Below are 18,592 nucleotides of genomic sequence, written 5' to 3'. Positions count from 1 at the left end.
CCATCTGAGCTTTCATTTTCTCAAAGGCAGAGCAGGATACCCAGGGCTCGGTTTACACCTATCGCCATTTCCAGCCACTGGAGCACCATAGGCAGGCTGGGGGAACTCATATTAATGTTAAAAAACCTCATAAAGTGAAATGTTCATGCCATGGGACCTTTTAAGAGTACCAGTAAAGGTAGTAGGTTTTGCTGCGAAATGCTGCAAGAGGTACAGTTTATTCTGTGGACAAATCACTACTGCTCTAGCACAGAGTGCTCCATATTGAGTGTGAGTTTCAGGGCATTGTGACCGTAAGACAAATGCCTTCTTGGCTACACTCTTCACAGGGCTGCCAAAAAGCTCCAGGAAATGTATGGCTCATTAAAATGCTTAGTACTCTGCTTTTACCCTGACATCTATGGAAAGCTGAGAGACTTGTCTAAATGAATTAATACAGCAGATATGGAAAATAACTAGGACTGGGTGCTCTAATGTCTCAGTTTTAATAAGAATGTCCTAATTAAAGGTTTTTCACAATAATATATGCGAATGTACAGAATCGCACAGGAAGAAAATCAAACTGATGATCAGTGCAATATATTCCTCTTCTGTTTAGGGATGCACCGATCCAACTTTTTCTGTCCCGATACCAATGCCTGGACTTTGTGTATCTGTCCATATCCGATACCGATCCGATACCGATTAATAATACACTATATACTAGAGCCCTGCGCTGAACTGTTTTCTTCATCCCACTCCCGCCCGCTCCCGGCGAATTTCTGACCATTACCGCCCGCACCCGCAACGTGTGTGTTACACTCCCGCCTGCTCCCACAATGTGTATGTCCACTCCCGCCCGCACCCGCAAAACTCTGAGAATTTATGCCCTCACAATAATAGAGATGCATTGATTTTGTGTCTTCTCCCGTCCCGCATGAGAAAACACGTCATTTTATAGGCTAATAGGGAGAAGATGCAGGCAAAGAAGACAGGTGTCTGCTGCTGTGGGACCCGGCGGGACCCAATCCCAATGCAGCCCTCTACTGTATAGCTTCCACCTTTATACCTTCCTTCCACCATGTGGAAGAGACTAAAGGCACCAGACTTTCCTAACTAAACATTACTTTCCTAACTAAGACAAAATAACATAGATGTAACGTATTGAATTCTTATTTATTTGTACACTCAACTCTTCCAGCATGCGACACACGTGCGACAGAGGGGGAAAAAAACTAACAAAACTGGATCGGCCCGTGGATGTGTTCATTTTTCAGATCCCCGATCCAGTTACTTTGTCAATATTGGGACCGATATCCGATCTTAATATCGGATCGGCGCCACCCCTACTTCTGTTATGCATACCCTCCATAAACTCTTCACAAGTGTAAAACAAAAACCGAAATAACTCATTTAGTTATTTTCTTAACCACAAATGAGCTAAGTTTAAGCTTGTGTTAAAAGAAAACATTTGACAAATTTGCACTTTTTAAGAGCACTATCAAAGGCTCTTCTAAACTAGAGAAGAGGTTTTTACTGTACATTTGAGTTTGGCTGATTAATAAAATGTACACGAACAGGCCATATTTTTCCCGTCTGAAATGTGCTCGGCTGTAAGAGCTGAAAGAGTTCAAGTGAGATCTTAGAATCTCTGTGCCTGTTCGTGTAGATAATTATGACGAATAAAGAGGCCTTTTTAAATCCAATGTTGACAGCCAAAAAATGATCATGTAATCATGAGATTGCTAAAGGTTCTTGCAGCGAAGAGCACATTTTATGTTGGTGCTTACATTTGTTCTTATCTAATCTTAACAAGTGCAAGATTATAATCCGTGTAAATATAATCTGATTAACAGAGCTACATTCTTTGCTTAACCTCTTTATTTCCAGCAGTCATTTTTCACCCGGATTCATTCAGCTTTTTCAGTGTGTGCAGTAAAGAGGGGAGGGGTTGGGTTGGGCAGGATGCATTGACGTATTTTTGCAGGAATGACAACAGGATGACAGTCAATGTCCCTCAGCTCCCAACCTGCTCAATAACATAATAGCATCTTATGGTTCCAGCCAGTGTAGAGAACAGTACAGCTTGAAAGAACATGTTATGTAAGTGCATCAATACGTTTTAATAAAATTAGATATTTTTCCGACACCGAGCTGATCACATGGATTCACGTCACACTTGCGTAATATGCATAGTAACTGAGCAAAAAGGAGTTAAATAAAACATGTATCCCGACATGATAAACAACAGGCAATGCATGTAGAAGAAGCTAACTGATTTAAAACAGACACAGAAAATGCACAGTCATCTTTATTCTTCAGTTCAGTAACTGCGATGCTGTGTGCACACATAAATGAATGTCCTTAGATTTGTATCGATGTTTCCATTACAGCACTTCCTCTTGTACAGAATATGTCACCCCTGCATTTTATTTCTCCCCAGACTGTCATACTCTCGTGCCCCAAAACAAACTATTTTTTTCCTCCCTTATCAGCTTTGCTACCCGAATGTCATTTAGCTTGGTGCTCTTCTCGTTTAATTTGACAGATGATGGAATCAGCTGTGCACTGATATACTATTATAATGTAAAACAAGCATATGGTATGATTACAGTGTGTTTGTAGAGGAGTTAGGGCAGAAAAAGGCGGTGTTTGAGTAAGATGTGTTACATTCTTATTTATGGCAGCCTTTTTCTTTTCCCTAATTGTTGGTGATAGCGCTGGCTTTGTGTCCGCAACAATGAAAACTGGCTCCGAAACGTCGCTGACATTGTGAACGGAAGACAGCTGGAGTAGTATAGCGCTGCAGGGCCGTAAATTGTAAACCATTCTGATAAAAATGTAGTTGTCCGGGAAAACATAGATCTGGAAATGATATGCTTTGTTTGCTATTCTCCACGGACGTCCCTCCACATATTGACATTTCTGGGAGCTCACTGTCACTCGTTTTTTTCCTGTTAAATGTTCAGTTTGATTTAATAAAGACAGATTAAGGATGGCAGCATAATAAAGGTTTGTTAGTGAATAATGATTGCTATGGTTTGTGACCACAGCAGGCAGGCGCTCGACATTTTAGCAGAATTGTAATGACCCTAATATAGACCGGTGCATAGTATCTCACTGTTGAAAGATGCTGGTATTGCTTGCCTGTAACCTTTGGCTATGCCTTGTGGCGTACATGAATAATGAGACAATAGGCCTGTGAAATAGGCATCAGGCACCCAGGTTTAGATGACAAAGAAGCCAAATATAAAGTGGTCCTGCCTAGGCAGAAAACCATCATACAGTTTCCTCACACAGGGGCTCTTCTCCTTACTCTGTCTGACTGAGCTCCCACACCGGCCCCCCATTATGAGCTGAGTAAACCTTCCTAATAGGGAGTGAGCATACATAGTCTCTCCATCAGAGGAGAAACAAAGGGAGAGAGGTGCCACATAGATCAATGTGACTGCTACTAACTGGCCTGTCACAGGGTGCACTCTTCTCTCGGTGACGTGAATAGAGGGATGACTCACCGCTTGCGGTGCAAGGAGGGAGGAAGAAGAGTGAGTGAGTGTGTCTGTGTATGCATGCATGCCTATGTGGTTTGTTGGTTTGGTTTATTGTGTGTTCCCAACAACAGATCATTGTTGATCACTTAAGGTTCTGTTTTCTTTCTGTCTCACCTTTTACCCTAGTATGTACTGACAGGGACAGCGTGACACAGTTTCAAAGCCAGGATGATGTATTTTTCAGGATTCGCTCCATCCCACACCAATTTGTGTATTCAGTTATGTATTTTTAGCAGCTGGATGTGTGTAATTGCTACGTGTTAGCGCATGACAGCCTGCTCAATATGAACAGACAGTCTTGTAAAACGTATGGGAGGCATTATCCCCGTTTTGCCTTTTACAACGGCTAATTAGAATGGCCATTTAGTATCTTCCTGCTAGCTGTCGTCCTTGCCATAGGGGGAGTTCTGTATGTGAGTGGACATGCCCTTATGACCACTCCACGTTCCATCGGCCGCCCTTTCTCAGCCTCTGCCACTGTAGATCTGAAGGCTGTATCACTGGCACAAAGAGATCACCTGATAAGCTTTGTGACTGATGAGGCAAGTCAGCATTAGGACCATTGGGTTGATAAGATCCACTTCTTTATCTGACTTAGCCTGCCGGTGATTCACATCACTTTGGATGATTCAGTCTCTGGTTGATGGCTGAAAGCACCGTCTAGTTCCACTTGTCTTATTGAGCCTGATAGAGATGTGCTGTCTCCCACAAAAGCGTGCATGCGTGCGTGCTCGCTCGCTCAATATTTAGAACATCGATATAGCAGCAATCAAATATTTGCTATGCAAAGAAAATTTTAGAATAACGGCGTCCTGAACAGAGAATGAAGTCACAGTCCCTCTGTGTGTGTTAAAATCTGAGTTTCTCTCTCTGTTTGGTTTTGATAGCTGCTCCAGCTACGTATGCATGTTAGTGCATGTGGCCATGAAACAACGTAGGTATTTTACGTACTTCTGTGAGAGCCCAATCCTAGCCCGCTGATTTTTTTTTCAGTATTTCGAGTATAGCCCCTTGAAGCCAAACACTGCACTGGACCAGTATACCAAATCCTACAACTACCATATTGCCATATTGGCGCCGGATTTCTGTACCCAACCCTACTCGTCTCATCGCCCCAAAAAACACATGAACTTTGTGGTAAACAAACACAATGTGCGCATCTTGCCATCTTTCTCCTTTACTGAAATTTGATCTCCTTCTTGTTGCCGATCCTGGCTTGGCAGTAAATTGCACACGGCCTGTCGAGTGGCTCCGTTAGGCTCGGTGGTGTTTTAAGCCCCCAACGTCTCCTTCCAGGCAGCACTGCGACCGTTGACTTCAAGGCACCTAACCCTAACCTTAACCCTAACCCTTACCATAACCATTGCCTAATCCTAGAGACGTTGGGGGCTTAAAACATCGATAAACCTCCGTTAGTCCGTTTTATAATCAGACATACAGTATTATGTTACCATATGTTAATCACTTTGTCATATTGCTTATTACTTATGCAATACAAGTTGGATTTAGCGGCGGGATGCTGTCGGCACAGGTTGCTGATGTAGGCTACTTTTTTTTAATTTGCCAGAACGTGTCATAATGATCAAACCGGCTTAAGCTCGTACACCGGACCGGACCGGGAAATCGACTCTTAATCTACTCTGCACATTTGTATGTGCATGCGTACACCTGGCTCAGTTTGTGGCCATTTTGCCAGTGTCTTCTGCTTTCTCCATGTTCCGATACCAGTTGGTCAGTCAGCCCATCTGCCTACTTGACTCTTATCTCTGATGCCATAGCTATGAAACACCTCGTCTCATTCCTGATAGTGCTAGTCTATTTTCTATCTGAGGGACTTGAGGCTGTCATGTCCCTTGTGCCTGAGACTGAGCAGCCAGGATGTGCACTGCTGAACATCTGACACTGTGCGGTGATGGGGTATCCATTCTGTCAATGCACTAGTATAGTCGGTCTTGAGAGAAGTTCCACTGGAACTTACTTTTTGGAAACTGTTCTACTGCTACAATAGACATTTCCCATCATGTGTCTGTTCAAGACAAGTTTAGATTGTGTGGGATTGAGTGAGAACAGTCCAAGTGGAATCATTAAATAAAATTGCTACTGCAAGGGCCTGGTTATGACTGGAAAGAAGTAGATTGTATGACGTGTTGTCCAGTCATGTTGGAAGGCGGAGGCGGTGGAGGTGGGATGAAATCCCAGCTATCATTGAGAGGCGGGTGATGCGGTATTGTTTAAAATGGGTTTAGCACACATTTTCAGACAGTCTCTCCTGAAAGCCATTCATCATTCATTTACCAGCTGATTAAAACCCAAGCTACGTTCTTACCTCCACACAGCTGGCCAATCATGACGTCAAGTGGGTGTCGGGTTGTAGTTTTTTGGAAAGTTGCAGAAATAGTCAGACACAGCCCATCCCACCGCAATATAACGGAAAGGGGTTTCGGAGCAATTTGCCTATCCGACAAGCAGTTTTAATGGACTATACTGGCACCCACCTTTTTAGAAGTAAATTATGTGGACTAGTATTGGAAACCTTTTTTTTCCACAATTCTCAAGTAGCATTGTAACTGGAAACATCTAGATGATAGTGTTTTGCAATCAGTGGAATTGAAGGAGTCTTAATTCTTACAAAAGTCAAAGATTCAAAATACTTTTAAGATGCAAAACCACCCTCTACCTGAGACCTAGTATTGTCACATTGTCTTTAGGATAAATAATAGGTTGTGCATGTGCCTCAAACTCTATCTGGTCATCTTTTCAAGAGCCATATATTTTAGATATAAATATATACAAACTGTATATGCGAAATGCAATTTTTGTGGATTCAAAAAAAGAAGAAGATGAGATGTTATTTTGCCACAAGAGCAAAAATTTGTATTTCTAACTAAATGGTCAGATTTAAAGTTGGTAAATATCAGCAGAAAATGGCTAGCTTCACTAGAAAAAATATCTGCATCGGCTTTCAAAGACCATAGCCTTCCTTTATCCATGCTATCTCCCATTATGTTCTTCATTCATGCTGTCCACCTCCTCCCTTTCCTCATTTCCTACCTCCTCTTTATTCAAAGCCTTCCGTTGAGTTTATTTTGTGGCTAGTAAGTGGGCCGCAAGGACCCGTAACCATCATGAAACGATGGGCTTGCACTGGGTGCCTGGTGGCACAGGTATTGTGCTGTATAGAAATACACAGCATATACAATTACATGGTCATATCCATTAAGATTAAAACCAATGCGCAACATTGTGGGGTCGTTGCGTGTTTCTTGAACTCCACGCACCCTCTCCCAAACAAAATGTATCATAAATGGTTCTTAAAATTGGACTACCAACATCAGACACATTGGCACATTATTTTATACTCGCCACCTCCCCCACCTACCTCCAAGTACATGTACACAAACACAAACACGTGTGTGTGGATGCACACAAAGAGGAGGTTCATTCACAGCTTCTGCAGTGTGTAACTCTATGAATGACTGAGTTTGTGACTCATTCTCCCATTGCTGTGTTGATACGAAGGGGGGAGGGAGAAAAGGTAAAGCGGATGATAGGAGATGATGAGAGGTAGGGGGTGTTTGTTTTTCTTCTAAATCTAGTCAACGGTGGGATGTCCGGAGGAACAGGGCGATTTCCATGTCCAGTCAGCTATTTTTGGATTTGTTAAATTATAAACATCACTGTGTTTGTGAGCTTAGCTTTTCGAGCTTAGCTTTTCGTTACAGGAGGAGACAGTGGTTTTAGAGTGGAATCTTCACTTCCTGAATGGAGCCAAATCATTCATTATTTAAAACGATCCGGCCCCTGTGGTTATGGCCCTTCTCTCGTTCTGGGTTTGTCTGGCTGGCAGTGCGATGTTCTGTAATAAGCACAAGCATGAAGGTTACTGATTCCCTCCCCTCCTGTAAACATCATTCATGCCGGTGTGGTTGTAATCAGGAATTCTGACAAAGTTAACCTTAAAAATCCGTGCTATGGTTTGCACACAGAATGCCCTTTTCCTCACGCTCCCCTCCTCAGAATGCCTGGATTGGTGGGGGTTTGACGCTAAAGGGAAAGTTGTGGAGAAATCGCCTGGCCCAAGGATGAGCGCACACATCCGTGGCTTCGTAATCTGCTAATAAAATGTTACACTTATTGCAAATTAATACCTTCTTAATTGATGGAAGATCTTTCCCGCCCGCAAGAAAAAATGTGCCATGCCATGCAAAAAAAGAACCATTCGCCACAGTGTCATCACTAAAGGCCCTTTAAGAATGAAGGTTAGGATTTTAACTTGCAATTAGGGCTTTTTTGTTTAATTGACAGTTCAGTACTTAGCCACTGCTAGTGCCAGCTCTACTCGGGTCTCCATTTTACATTGCAGATTTAGTGGCTTGTCATCATAGCGACGCCGCAGGAAACTGCCGTGACCTAACGCGACACACAGAATGTCGAAGGTGTGTTGTTTTTGATTCTCAGACAAATTTAGTTTCAAAAGAAGCCGTGATTAGTGACGATTCTCTCTGACCAATCAGTCTGCAGGTTTTCACGTCACCTTTTGGTATCGCCTCGGCTCGCTTGGAACTTGGACAGAGTAGAGTAGAGTTGAGTCGAGCAGGTACCATGTAATGGAAAAACGCCATTAGTCTCTTTCCCTTGCTTAGCTGTAATTAATTGCCATCCCTTGCCTTTGCGTTCTCTCCTCCTGTTTGTGGATGGACACAATTTGTTAGCTCTAATTAATAATCAAGCCCGCTCCATCTTTATGGGCTCACAGTTCATCATGTTGCCGCTGAGAGCTTATTGAGAGCTCCCATATGAAACCACTCTGTCTCTCTGCTCTGTCTTTCTACCTGTCTCACTCTTGTTCTCTCCGTCTGTGTGCCTAGCTTGATTTTTACTCCCTTTTCTTAACCCGCTCCGCCTCTATTAAACTTGTCTTCTCTTCTTTTTTAATGGTTTGTATCTAATTGAGGGTTACTTTGCACATCAGATTAAACCTGATAGTTTGCTTGGATTGTTGCCATTATTTCAGAGCCACGTCTGCCAAGTTTCCTCGGTTGCCTTAGAAGACCTGCGCACAAGTCCCACTTGAGTTTGTTTGTTGAGATCTCGATCCATTTTCAGACGAGAGGAAGCAGGTGGGTGCTCAGAGTGGCCTTACCACCCTTGCGCATCTGTGTATGTGTATGTATATGTGTGGACGTGTCTGGCCTTTGAAGTCTCTCCCTCGGCTCTTTCACCCAACCTGAACAATTATCCCCCATCTCTCCGCGTTAACCTCCAACCCCCTCTCGACTCAGACACGCCACACCAGTTGATTCTGTTGGCTTGCCCCAGGAGGTGTGGAGGTGGAGACGGCTTATGTGATGTTGACGGGAGATGATGGCGTTCCCAAAGCGTTGCCTAGCCCTCTGTTTACACTGCCAGAACGGGCAGCTTGTTTGTGGCTATTCTTGGCTCAGTGTCAGCCTGCCGTTTTGTGGAGGAGGACTGATGTTTTTCCCATCACTGCTTCCTTCTGGAAGGCTGGCACTCCACGGCCACGTCAGCAAACCAATGCTCCGGTCGAGGGGAGGGGATGGGAGGGGGATGTGGCCTTTTCTGTCTGATCTCTATCAGCACTCGTGCGTCAGTCTGATGTAAAAGAGTGGGTGTTTTTCCCCCCCCCATTCTCCACCCTACAGCTCCTCTCTCTTTTTCTTTTTTCTCTCTCTCTGGTAGATGTGTGCGGCTCCCTCATCCTACCTCCCTCACCCTATGCTTTCCTCTTTTCCCTTCGTTCTCTATTTGGTACACAAAATATTTCCTTCTTTCATATTAAACGCAAATGTGATTCATCCAATTTCTGTTAGGCAGCATTGGCAGCACTAACTGGAGGCGCCCTAATCAGTCATCACGCAGGTGCACCGCAGCACTCGGCATGAGCACGACATCATTTATTAGTCTTAAAAGTGAGTAGAGTTAACTCCCACTCAAGTGATATTGTAATCAAATCAATGAGGGCCGAGGCTGTGTGACTGCGTTCATTCAGGCTGAGCTCTCCCATGCTCCCTGAATTGAGATTTTGTCCTCGCTCACCTTGTGTTCTTAGGCAGTGAGTCACTTCCCTACGTATCAGTCCGCTGGCTCAGTGTACTGAGACGGGCTTCAAAGCTCTTTACCATTTTGATACCAGTATAAGAGGCCTACCTAACAAGGACTAATGCAGTATCTATCTAATAAAGCGGGACGTGTGCGTGCGTGTGTGTGTGTGTGTAAGTGCGTCTGTCTTTGAAATATCTTGTGAACCGTTCATCCAATCTACTTCACATTTGGGTTCCTGGGTACCCAATGAACTTGAGATTTGTCGCTAGTCGCTTTTTTGAAAAAAAGTTGCCAAGGTGGTCTGAAAAGTCGCTAAATCTAGCGACAAAGTCGCTAAGTTGGCAACACTGGAAAGAGGTGTGTGTGTGTGAGTGTAGTGCATCACATCACTACTGTAACTACAAAACCAACTAGCTATATTGCCTTGCAAACATAGCCTGTCTCTGTAGTGAGCTGTTGTTGTACACCTAGCTAAAAACTAATGCAACAGCCCTGTAATAAACTGTACGATCATTTGGAGGTTGTAGTTTATGGTGCTCTTGAACGGTACTCGGTAATACTGAAAAGTGTTTGTAATAGTTAGTCCACGCTCTGTATAAATATTAGAAATACCTCTCAATATAACGCAATACAATCCAACAGCAACACCGCAAACACCAACCTTCAAAAAGACCATTAAGTTGATTCAACACCTTTTTTAAAGCCAGCAACAATAACTGAACTCTATAACTTTCATAAAGGTAGGATGTATTGCATGGCTGTTATATTAGACTGTTAGCTTTAACTAGGTTTACCTGACAAACTGGCAACTGTCCATATATCAACACTAGCTTATTGTTCCCCTCCCCTGAGAGGTGGAGCCTGGACTCCAGCACCTGGGGAGGTGGTGCTTGATGCTAGAAATGGGAGATTTGAATGTATCGTTACACAAAGCCAGCCTCTGTAGTCATGTGCACATTTACGGCTGCTCATTTAGAAGTGCCTTCTCTCCTGCTTACGCCCGCTTTGGCAAAAGGAAAGGGAAACTCTTCCTCAAGCAGGCTGCTGGGAGGTCAGTGTGTGTCATGGACCTTTTTTGCTCTCCGGCATGACATTTGGCATTGGGGGGCCCCGGTGTTTATGTCTTAGGTTGGTAAGAAGAGAAATGTGCGAATGGGCCATCTTAGCACAGAGGTCTCTCTCTCTCTCTCTCTCTCTCTCTCTCTCTCTCTCTCTCTCTCTCTCTCTCTCTCTCTCTCTCTCTCTCCCAGGCTTTGTGCTGAGCCATCACTTCTCTGAGCTGAGCTAAGCCGCTGCACCGGCCCCGACAACAGAGCCACGCAGGAAACTTAGTTGTTTCTCAGCACTTTTATAAAGTGGTCTTTGTTTGCCAATTTATAATAATAAAAAAAAATGCATTTCTCTGCTTTTTCTTACTCGGTTTAAAAAAATCTAAGTCGAAAATAAAGAGCTGGTTTAGAAGAGTGAATCAACTGTAGGGATTGTCCCCCGGCAGAGAACGCTTGAGGTTGGCTCTTGTGAAAGTCTGCCAAGTGTCACATGTCATAGGTGGCATGATGGGAGGAGTCATTATGGTTGTCCATGGTTACGGAAATAAAAGTCAACTTATCTGCCTAGAAGGTTTAAGGCAGCCGGAGCACTTTCAAGGCTTGGGTGTACAATACAACAATACAAAAGACGAGCAACTGTACTGAAATCAATCTTTCTGATTACGAAGTCAAAAGTGCTGTCAGAAGGCTGTGTATGAAAACATGAAGGAAAAAGTCAACAAAGCCTCCTTCAACCTCCAAGTTTAAAATCTTGTTGCAAATTCGCGATTTTAGGCAAATTTTGTATCAATTCTTCAACTATTGTGTCGTTTTTTCATGTGTTCGGAATTGACTACAGTTCTGGTTTGTGCTTCTGGCGGCTCTTTAAAAAAAAAAGAAGAAAATTGTAGCTGATGGCCTTAACATACAAAGCTGCACTAACCGTTATTATTGAGGCAACTGCTATGTTGAGCCTCATCAAGGTTATCATTAAACTAAACTTTGGGCCCATGCTAGAGCTTGAGTGAATCGGGTCAGACTAGGGCTGAAATTTCAACCCCGTGCTCTAATCTAATACTTTGATCCCATTTACCACAGATGAAACCGCTGTTTGCCCTGAGGGAAAGTGTTTGATCTCGCTCCTTCCTTTTTCACAGGTCCTGCTCAGGTTCCCATGATGTCTCCAAATGGTTCAGTGCCTCCAATCTATGTGCCTCCTGGATATGTTTCACAGGTATTCATTCTATACTGCTACCGGTGCAGTGTTTCTAAATTTGGCATCTGGCCGAGCAACTCGGAGCAGCATTGATATCTGCTTCCTGTGCTCTTGTGCGTTTCCTCGCAGATCATAGAAGAGAACGGAGTGCGGCGGGTTCTGGTTTTACCTCAGCAACCAGAGTTCCACCCAGGGGGCCACTCCCCTCTCCACCACCCTCCACCTCCGCCCCATGCCCACCTGCCTGCCTTCATCCCACACCCTGCCATGATGCCCCCGCCACCCCACCTGTACACGGGCATGGCAGGGGGCGTGGGCGACATGAGCTCTCAGTACATCTCCCAGTACCATCCGGCTCATATCTACTCAGAGCAGGGTGAGTTATATTAAGATGTTATTTATTTGTCCCCAGCACTTCATTTGCACAGTTGAGTTATTCAATTAAGGTCTGAGTCAAACTGTTTAGTCTTTCAGTTACTCATTCTTAGCGGGCTTACCTCAGTACCACCCTGTTTATTTGTATGCCCTTTTCATAGTAACCTGTGACTTTGCAATTTTTTGACCTGCTTCTCTTTCTGCCAGAAAGGTCTTCTTTTTGTAATCCTGTCCGTGTCGCTATAAACTCATAAGTGTTGCCTTTTTGTTCCTTTAGTCTCTGCAGATTCTCACTCCCAACACGGACGCCCGCCGTTTGTTCACAGAGACGACAGAACTAGCAAAACGTACGAGCGTCTGCAGAAGAAACTGAAGGACCGCCAGGGAGGCGGAGGAGGCGGGCAGGTGAAGGACAGCCCTCCACCTTCGCCACAGAAGACTTGCAGCAGCCCCCCGACAGTGGACATCCACAACGGCGTCGGAGGGAATGCGCTGGAGGCGGAGCAGGGGCAGCTCAGCCATGCTGCGGCCGGCCCTGACAGGCAGACAGGCAGGGGGAGAAATGGAGAGTCAGGAGGTAAGCAGGTTAGAGGGTAGCGGTTTGTCGAGGGTTCACAATCGGGCCGACACACAGCATTCACAGCCTTTTCCTGGATGTTAGGACTGTGTTGTGTTCAGGAGCTGAGAATAGTGCCTCATTAGCTGCTGCAGCTGGTGGCAGTGAGGGATCAGCAACTCGGCCACCGTTATTCTTGATCACATGAACTCTGACTGCTCATTAATCATGGAGTTTAACACTGCTTCTTGGCAACACCAGTGCATAATTAAGGAATTACTGTCAATTTTGAAAGTGTATAGAAAAATAATTTCACCTTATGACCTAAAGAAGGTTGCTGAAATGTAGGAACACTGAAATATGAGCAACCTACCACTGAAATGTAGTGGGTTAAATCATGCGGTTATCTACTATCTATCTTTTACTTTTGATAATTCCTAGAGAAGGGGGAGTTTTTGCATTCTATCAGAGATGGGCACACAAACCTAATACCTGTACCTAATTAGCAAACCACATTTCTGAACTTGAAAATGACTATGACTGGCAGCAACCCTCTCATGATTGAATTGTGTATTTTAGCTGCAATGCATTAGATTCAGGTCTCCTAAGGCCACCGTCAGTAACACAATTCCCACCATTGCTTTTTCCACAAAAAACCCTCCGATTCTAAATGTTGATCTGCGATGTTGAATTTATAAAGACATGTCACAGATTTGAAGTTTAAAGAAAACACGACATTTCCCATTTGTTAGGTGATTGTTATTTTTTATTATTGTAAATGCACTAAAATATTCTCATTGTTGGTTCAGCATGAAAAAAGGTAGTTATTCCACCAGATAACATGTTGGATAGATGGTGCAAAGTTATATTCATTGCTACACTGTCCAAGAAAGCACACAGACATGATGTTCAGAAATGTTACAATTATAGATGCCCCGATCATGTTTTTTTTGCCCCCGATACCGACTGCCCACCGTCGATGAGCCATATCGGCCAATAAACTGCAGACACCATCGTTTCTGTTGTTGTTTTGTGTTGTTATAGCAGCTGGTATAGCTGTATTACAGTATAGGTCAGTTTGACTGTGTAGTCACTTTGTAGTGTATTGGGAGTTTCCACTAAGTGACAGCATCATCTAGGCTATAGAGACTGTGAAGTTGACTTTAGGCTGTATTGAATTTTGGTACAGGGTCGCCATCTTGTGTTGAACTACCAGTGTTTCCCCTGCCATTGTTTTGGGGGGGGGGGCAAAACAAGAATGACAAAAATTACATAATTATGCTATATATTCCACACACACACACACACACACACCCACAAAAAACGGATGCGCGAGATAAAGCCGTTTTCACACAAACAGGCAATTCGCTTCTCGTTCCTCGCCTTAAAAGTTCAATTCATTTTAAGGCGCTGACACACCAACCCGATTATCGGCCGTCGGACAGTCTGGCGAGGTCGGTGACTCTGTTCGGTGTGTTCCGTGCCATCGTCAGTGGGAGGAACCGTCGGCTTTAATTTGGGCCGATTTGACTTGTTGAATCGGCCTGTGGGCAGTCGGACTCAATGGCCAATCTGATTGGTGGAGTGCTAGCTAGGGCTGCACGATATGAGGAAAAGCTGCGATGCGCGATAACATTGTTTAATATTGCGATGACGATATGACTTGCGATAAATATTCAAATGTGAATGTTAGCTATACTGTTCCCATGTCTTAGTGCTTTAATAGGTTCTTTGCGAACCTAAACATTGAATAGCCTATTCCCACTGAATAAAGAAATCAAATAGATAATTTTTGACATGCTTTTATTGAACAAATTACACATAAATGAGGCATTATAACTATAAGAAATTAACGTTCGATGAAAATCTTTTAAACTGACCTTTGTTGATCTGAAATGAAGACAGTTTCAGCAACTGCATGGCCTATTTCTCGCTTAAAATGTTTTCAGAAACACGTTTCGGTGAACTATTTTAGTACAATATGAGATCGTATTTTGAACGAGACGCCATGGCAGTCTGGCTATGAATTTCCGGAGAAAAAAGAACCACGTGACGTGTTCGTCCAATCAGCTGCCGGTTTTCATTTTCTGTGAAATAATCAGACTGTTAATGGAAACAATACAGAGCAGCGCCGCATGCTGCTATGGAGACGTATTACGCTTCGCGTCGTCTCAGTGTGTAAACTGTTTTCCCTTATTCATCGTGTCAGGCTGTCTGTTGAGATGTGTTCATCGCGCTAGTTCATATCGCGATGACGATGAAAATTTGATGTATCGTTCAGCCCTAGTGCTAGCCCTTGAGTAGCGAATCAGTGCACTTATGTTAAAACGCTTAACCGGAAATGACGAGCAGGATGAGCGTGACGAACGCCTCTCAAAATCTGACGAAAATCTTTTAAACTGACTTTTGTCGATCAAAAACACAGACAGATTCAGCAACTGCATGGCCTATTTCTCGCTTAAAATGTTTTCAGAAACACATTTCGGTGAACTATTTTTGTAAAATACGAGATACTCACTCTCTCTCTCTCTCTCTCTCTCTCTCTCATGTGCATGTGTGTCTCTCACTCTGTCTCTCCTGTCTCTTTCTCCCTTTCTCTCTCTCTCTCTCTCTCCCTCTCTCCCTCTCTCTCTCTCTCTCTCTCTCCTCTCTCTCCTCTCTCTCTCTCTCTCTCTCTCTCTCTCTCTCTCCCTCCCTCCCTCCCTCCCTCCCTCTCTCTCTCTCTGTCTCTCTCTCTCTCTCTCTCTCTCTGTTGCTGTGGTGAACTGACCGGGTCTTCCAGCTCCGCCGTTTCATTTGCGCTCGCCATAGTGTGACTGACTAGAGCTGCAATCAGCTTGTTGAAGCAACTAGAAAGCATTCTTGCCGATCTCCGAATACCTATTTTAATTAATATCAGCCGATAACGATCGGTGGCCGATTTATCGCGGCATCTCTAATTACTGTATCAAGACATTTGCAGGCAGAGAATAGGTCAGGATTGCATGTTTAGACTGACTATTATTATTTATGACATTCCTGAATTATGTTTGTTTATTTCATAATGACGATGGTGTGTTTTATCTGTATTTCTCTCCTCAGAGCTGGATAAGGAAGCTCAGGCCCTGCTAGCACTATTGAGTACCATCAGTACACCAGTGGTTAGTATTCACTTCTGCTATCTTATTTTATTGTTTTTCTCCACACAATTTGCATGATTTTATGTGACTCCATTAGCGCGTGTTCATGAAAACCCGTAATGATGCAAATGCGGTGCGTCATTAAACATTCTATTAACATCCCTGGTGAATTCTTGCATACATCTTGCTAATGGAGTCAGACCTGCTGACTTGCATCCATGTGTGGATTTCTATTCCCAAATGTACCACCAAACAACTCTGCCAGCAGTTACTAAAAGGTTTAAGCTTTGCCTCGAAAGAAGTACTGATTTTTAGCTAAAATATACCAAGCTCTCCCATCTTCTTCAAGCATCTACTATGCTTGGTGGCTTGTAGACGACAATTTAGATCACATATTAGACTTGGGCATATAATCGGATAGAAATGTACATGTATGCAAAAGTCCTGTTTGTTTTATTCTTTGAAATAACCTGTGAAAACCCCTGATTTAGTAGTGCTGGTCTCACAGCAGCAATGTGGATAAATAAAGAGGAGAATAGCAATTTCAACCGCAGCTGGATGGGAGTCAGCAGAACCCAAAATAGAATTTCCTTGACCTTTTATATAAGATGGGCTTTGTCATACACCGTCGCTCAGGTCTAAACTCCTCGTAAAAGTAGAAAAACAAGTCCATTGGAAAGATGAAGGATAAGGTTATAGCAGGATGTCTAAAACAGCGATGGTTCGGCTTCAATGGAAAATGGATTCTTTCCGTCTTTGCTGCCACACTGTTTTGTTGAAGGACTGAGAATCGAACTGTGAGAAGTGAAGGAGTAAGGGGGGCCCCCAGGGCAGAGGGGAGGAGGAGGAGGCACAGACTTGACCTGATTGACTTCTTCCACATACGAATCCCCCCTGCAGTGTAGCTAAGGCTATTTTTAAGCCTCCTCAAAAAAGAATGAAAAATCTTAAGGTTGCACTACACATCCCTAACCTGACTCCACCAGATGGATTGCTTCGCATTTGCTCGGCATATCCATCTGGGAACTTTCCGTTGGAGAACTTTTGGGAAGGGGCGAAAATACTGGTTAGCTGATTGGATAAACCATCTGTCTATCACCAACATAGGTGGTGATAGACTGGCCAAATCAACCAGTCAGATCAACGATATATCAAACTCTTGCCGAAACCAGTCGGGAGAAGAGCAAAAACATCGCTCTTTGGACTTTGGTTTAGGGTAGTAAACATTTTTTATTTTTTGTTTTTGGCATGTGCCACAATAAAAACTTCCGTTCCATGGTCAGGTTTGATGGTTTTACGTAGACTGGATTGTGACCCCATGGCATTTTCATATGACAGGTGTCAGACATCCAGGCCAGAGGAGTAGTAGCGAGCTGGGGTGCGCCCACCAGGCCCGAGAGTGAGAATGGCAGCGTGGAGGACGACTGCACCCCCCCGGAGCCCCTCAGCTACGAGGTCTCCATCTCATTTAGCGGCAAAGACGGGAAATACAAGAGCATGTACTGGTGAGCACTGGCTGCGAGATGCTACAAGGATCAACCCCAACTGTTGTCAGAGATTTTTTTTTACAAGGACATTAATTAAAAAAAATGACACTAAAGAACGTTTGTGTTTTATTTGTCGATGCAGCGGGGAAGAACTAAGTGCTACTTTAGAAGACCTTCGACCAGCAACAGACTATCATGTCAGGTTGGTATAACCCTCTGCCTGCTTTTGTTTGATCTACATTGTTAAAGCACGGACCGACATGTTGTAACCACTTTGGTCTTCTTTCCTCAGGGTCCAGGCCATGTGTAACTGTTTACAGGGAAGCCCGTCGGAGGCTGTGAGCTTCACCACTCTAAGCTGTGAGCCGGATCCTCCCAATGCTCCCAGGAAGGCCAGTGGGACCAAGAACACACTTGTACTCCAGTGGAAGGTAAAAAAAAAAAGAAGTTGCTGGATGAGTGGTGGAGTTTCGTTTCATTTCATTTATTTGTTCATTTAACAGGGACAGGGACCAGTTTGAAAACCAGTCCTTCCAGAAAAATGCGGAGTTTTTTTGTGATTGTTTTGGGCAAAAATCCATGATTATGCGGCACGTTTTCTTACAAAATGCGATGGAATATGCGGATATTTATGCAATTTTATGCGATGAAATTGCTGGAACTTGCAAAAACGGCGGTTTCATCGCGGGGTTTGCAGCTTTTCGATGATGTTCACATCGCGTAATTACGTCACTTCATAATTCCATATGAATTTTCCTGTTCCATTCCATGGCAACAGGTGAAAATCAACTTTCTGCTAACATATGTGACTTTTTTGCAACGAAAATGCAGGGATTATGAAATCATGCAAGCCCCACATATTTTGCGCGGAAATCGGCAATTTATGTGGTGAAAGTGCGGCATATTTGAAAAAATGCACCCCCCGCATAAATATGCGGACTATGGCTGATTATGCATTAAATTATGCGACTGCATAATCGCGTTTTTCTGGAGGGACTGGAAAATGGCAACCTAAAAAAAAAAAAATACAATAAAATGACTTGATACAGTCAGCACGTAAAAGCAACATGCACAGACCAACACTCAAACAGGCACAATGCACAACAACAAGTAACAAACACAACACATCAGACAGCAAGCCAGAAACAACAAGACAGATCTGCAGGCAGGCAGCAAAAGTCAGCAGGCAGTCAGCAGTCTAATGTGCACATATCT

At 43.7% G+C, this 18,592-nt stretch overlaps 1 protein-coding gene across 6 annotated transcripts in view; it reads left to right on the top strand.

Moving 5' to 3' along the window:
* The window catches only part of fndc3a (fibronectin type III domain containing 3A), a 70,213-nt gene that overhangs the window by 28,314 nt on the left and 23,307 nt on the right, over positions 1-18,592 (top strand). For 5 of the 6 annotated variants that reach the window (XM_031297503.2, XM_031297506.2, XM_031297504.2 and 2 more), the window contains 7 exons: positions 11,782-11,858; positions 11,970-12,216; positions 12,493-12,792; positions 15,853-15,911; positions 17,229-17,395; positions 17,520-17,579; positions 17,670-17,808. In XM_031297503.2, coding sequence (XP_031153363.1) covers positions 11,782-11,858; positions 11,970-12,216; positions 12,493-12,792; positions 15,853-15,911; positions 17,229-17,395; positions 17,520-17,579; positions 17,670-17,808 — 1,049 coding nt within the window. The remainder of the gene's footprint in view (positions 1-11,781; positions 11,859-11,969; positions 12,217-12,492; positions 12,793-15,852; positions 15,912-17,228; positions 17,396-17,519; positions 17,580-17,669; positions 17,809-18,592) is intronic. The other variant, XM_036001142.1, reaches the window with a different exon arrangement.

The sequence above is a fragment of the Sander lucioperca genome, chromosome 5, assembly GCF_008315115.2.
Source record: "Sander lucioperca isolate FBNREF2018 chromosome 5, SLUC_FBN_1.2, whole genome shotgun sequence".
Taxonomy (NCBI): Eukaryota; Metazoa; Chordata; class Actinopteri; order Perciformes; family Percidae; genus Sander; species Sander lucioperca.
The sequence above is the reverse complement of the archived record's forward strand: the minus strand, read 5'-3'. Positions and strand labels throughout refer to the sequence as shown.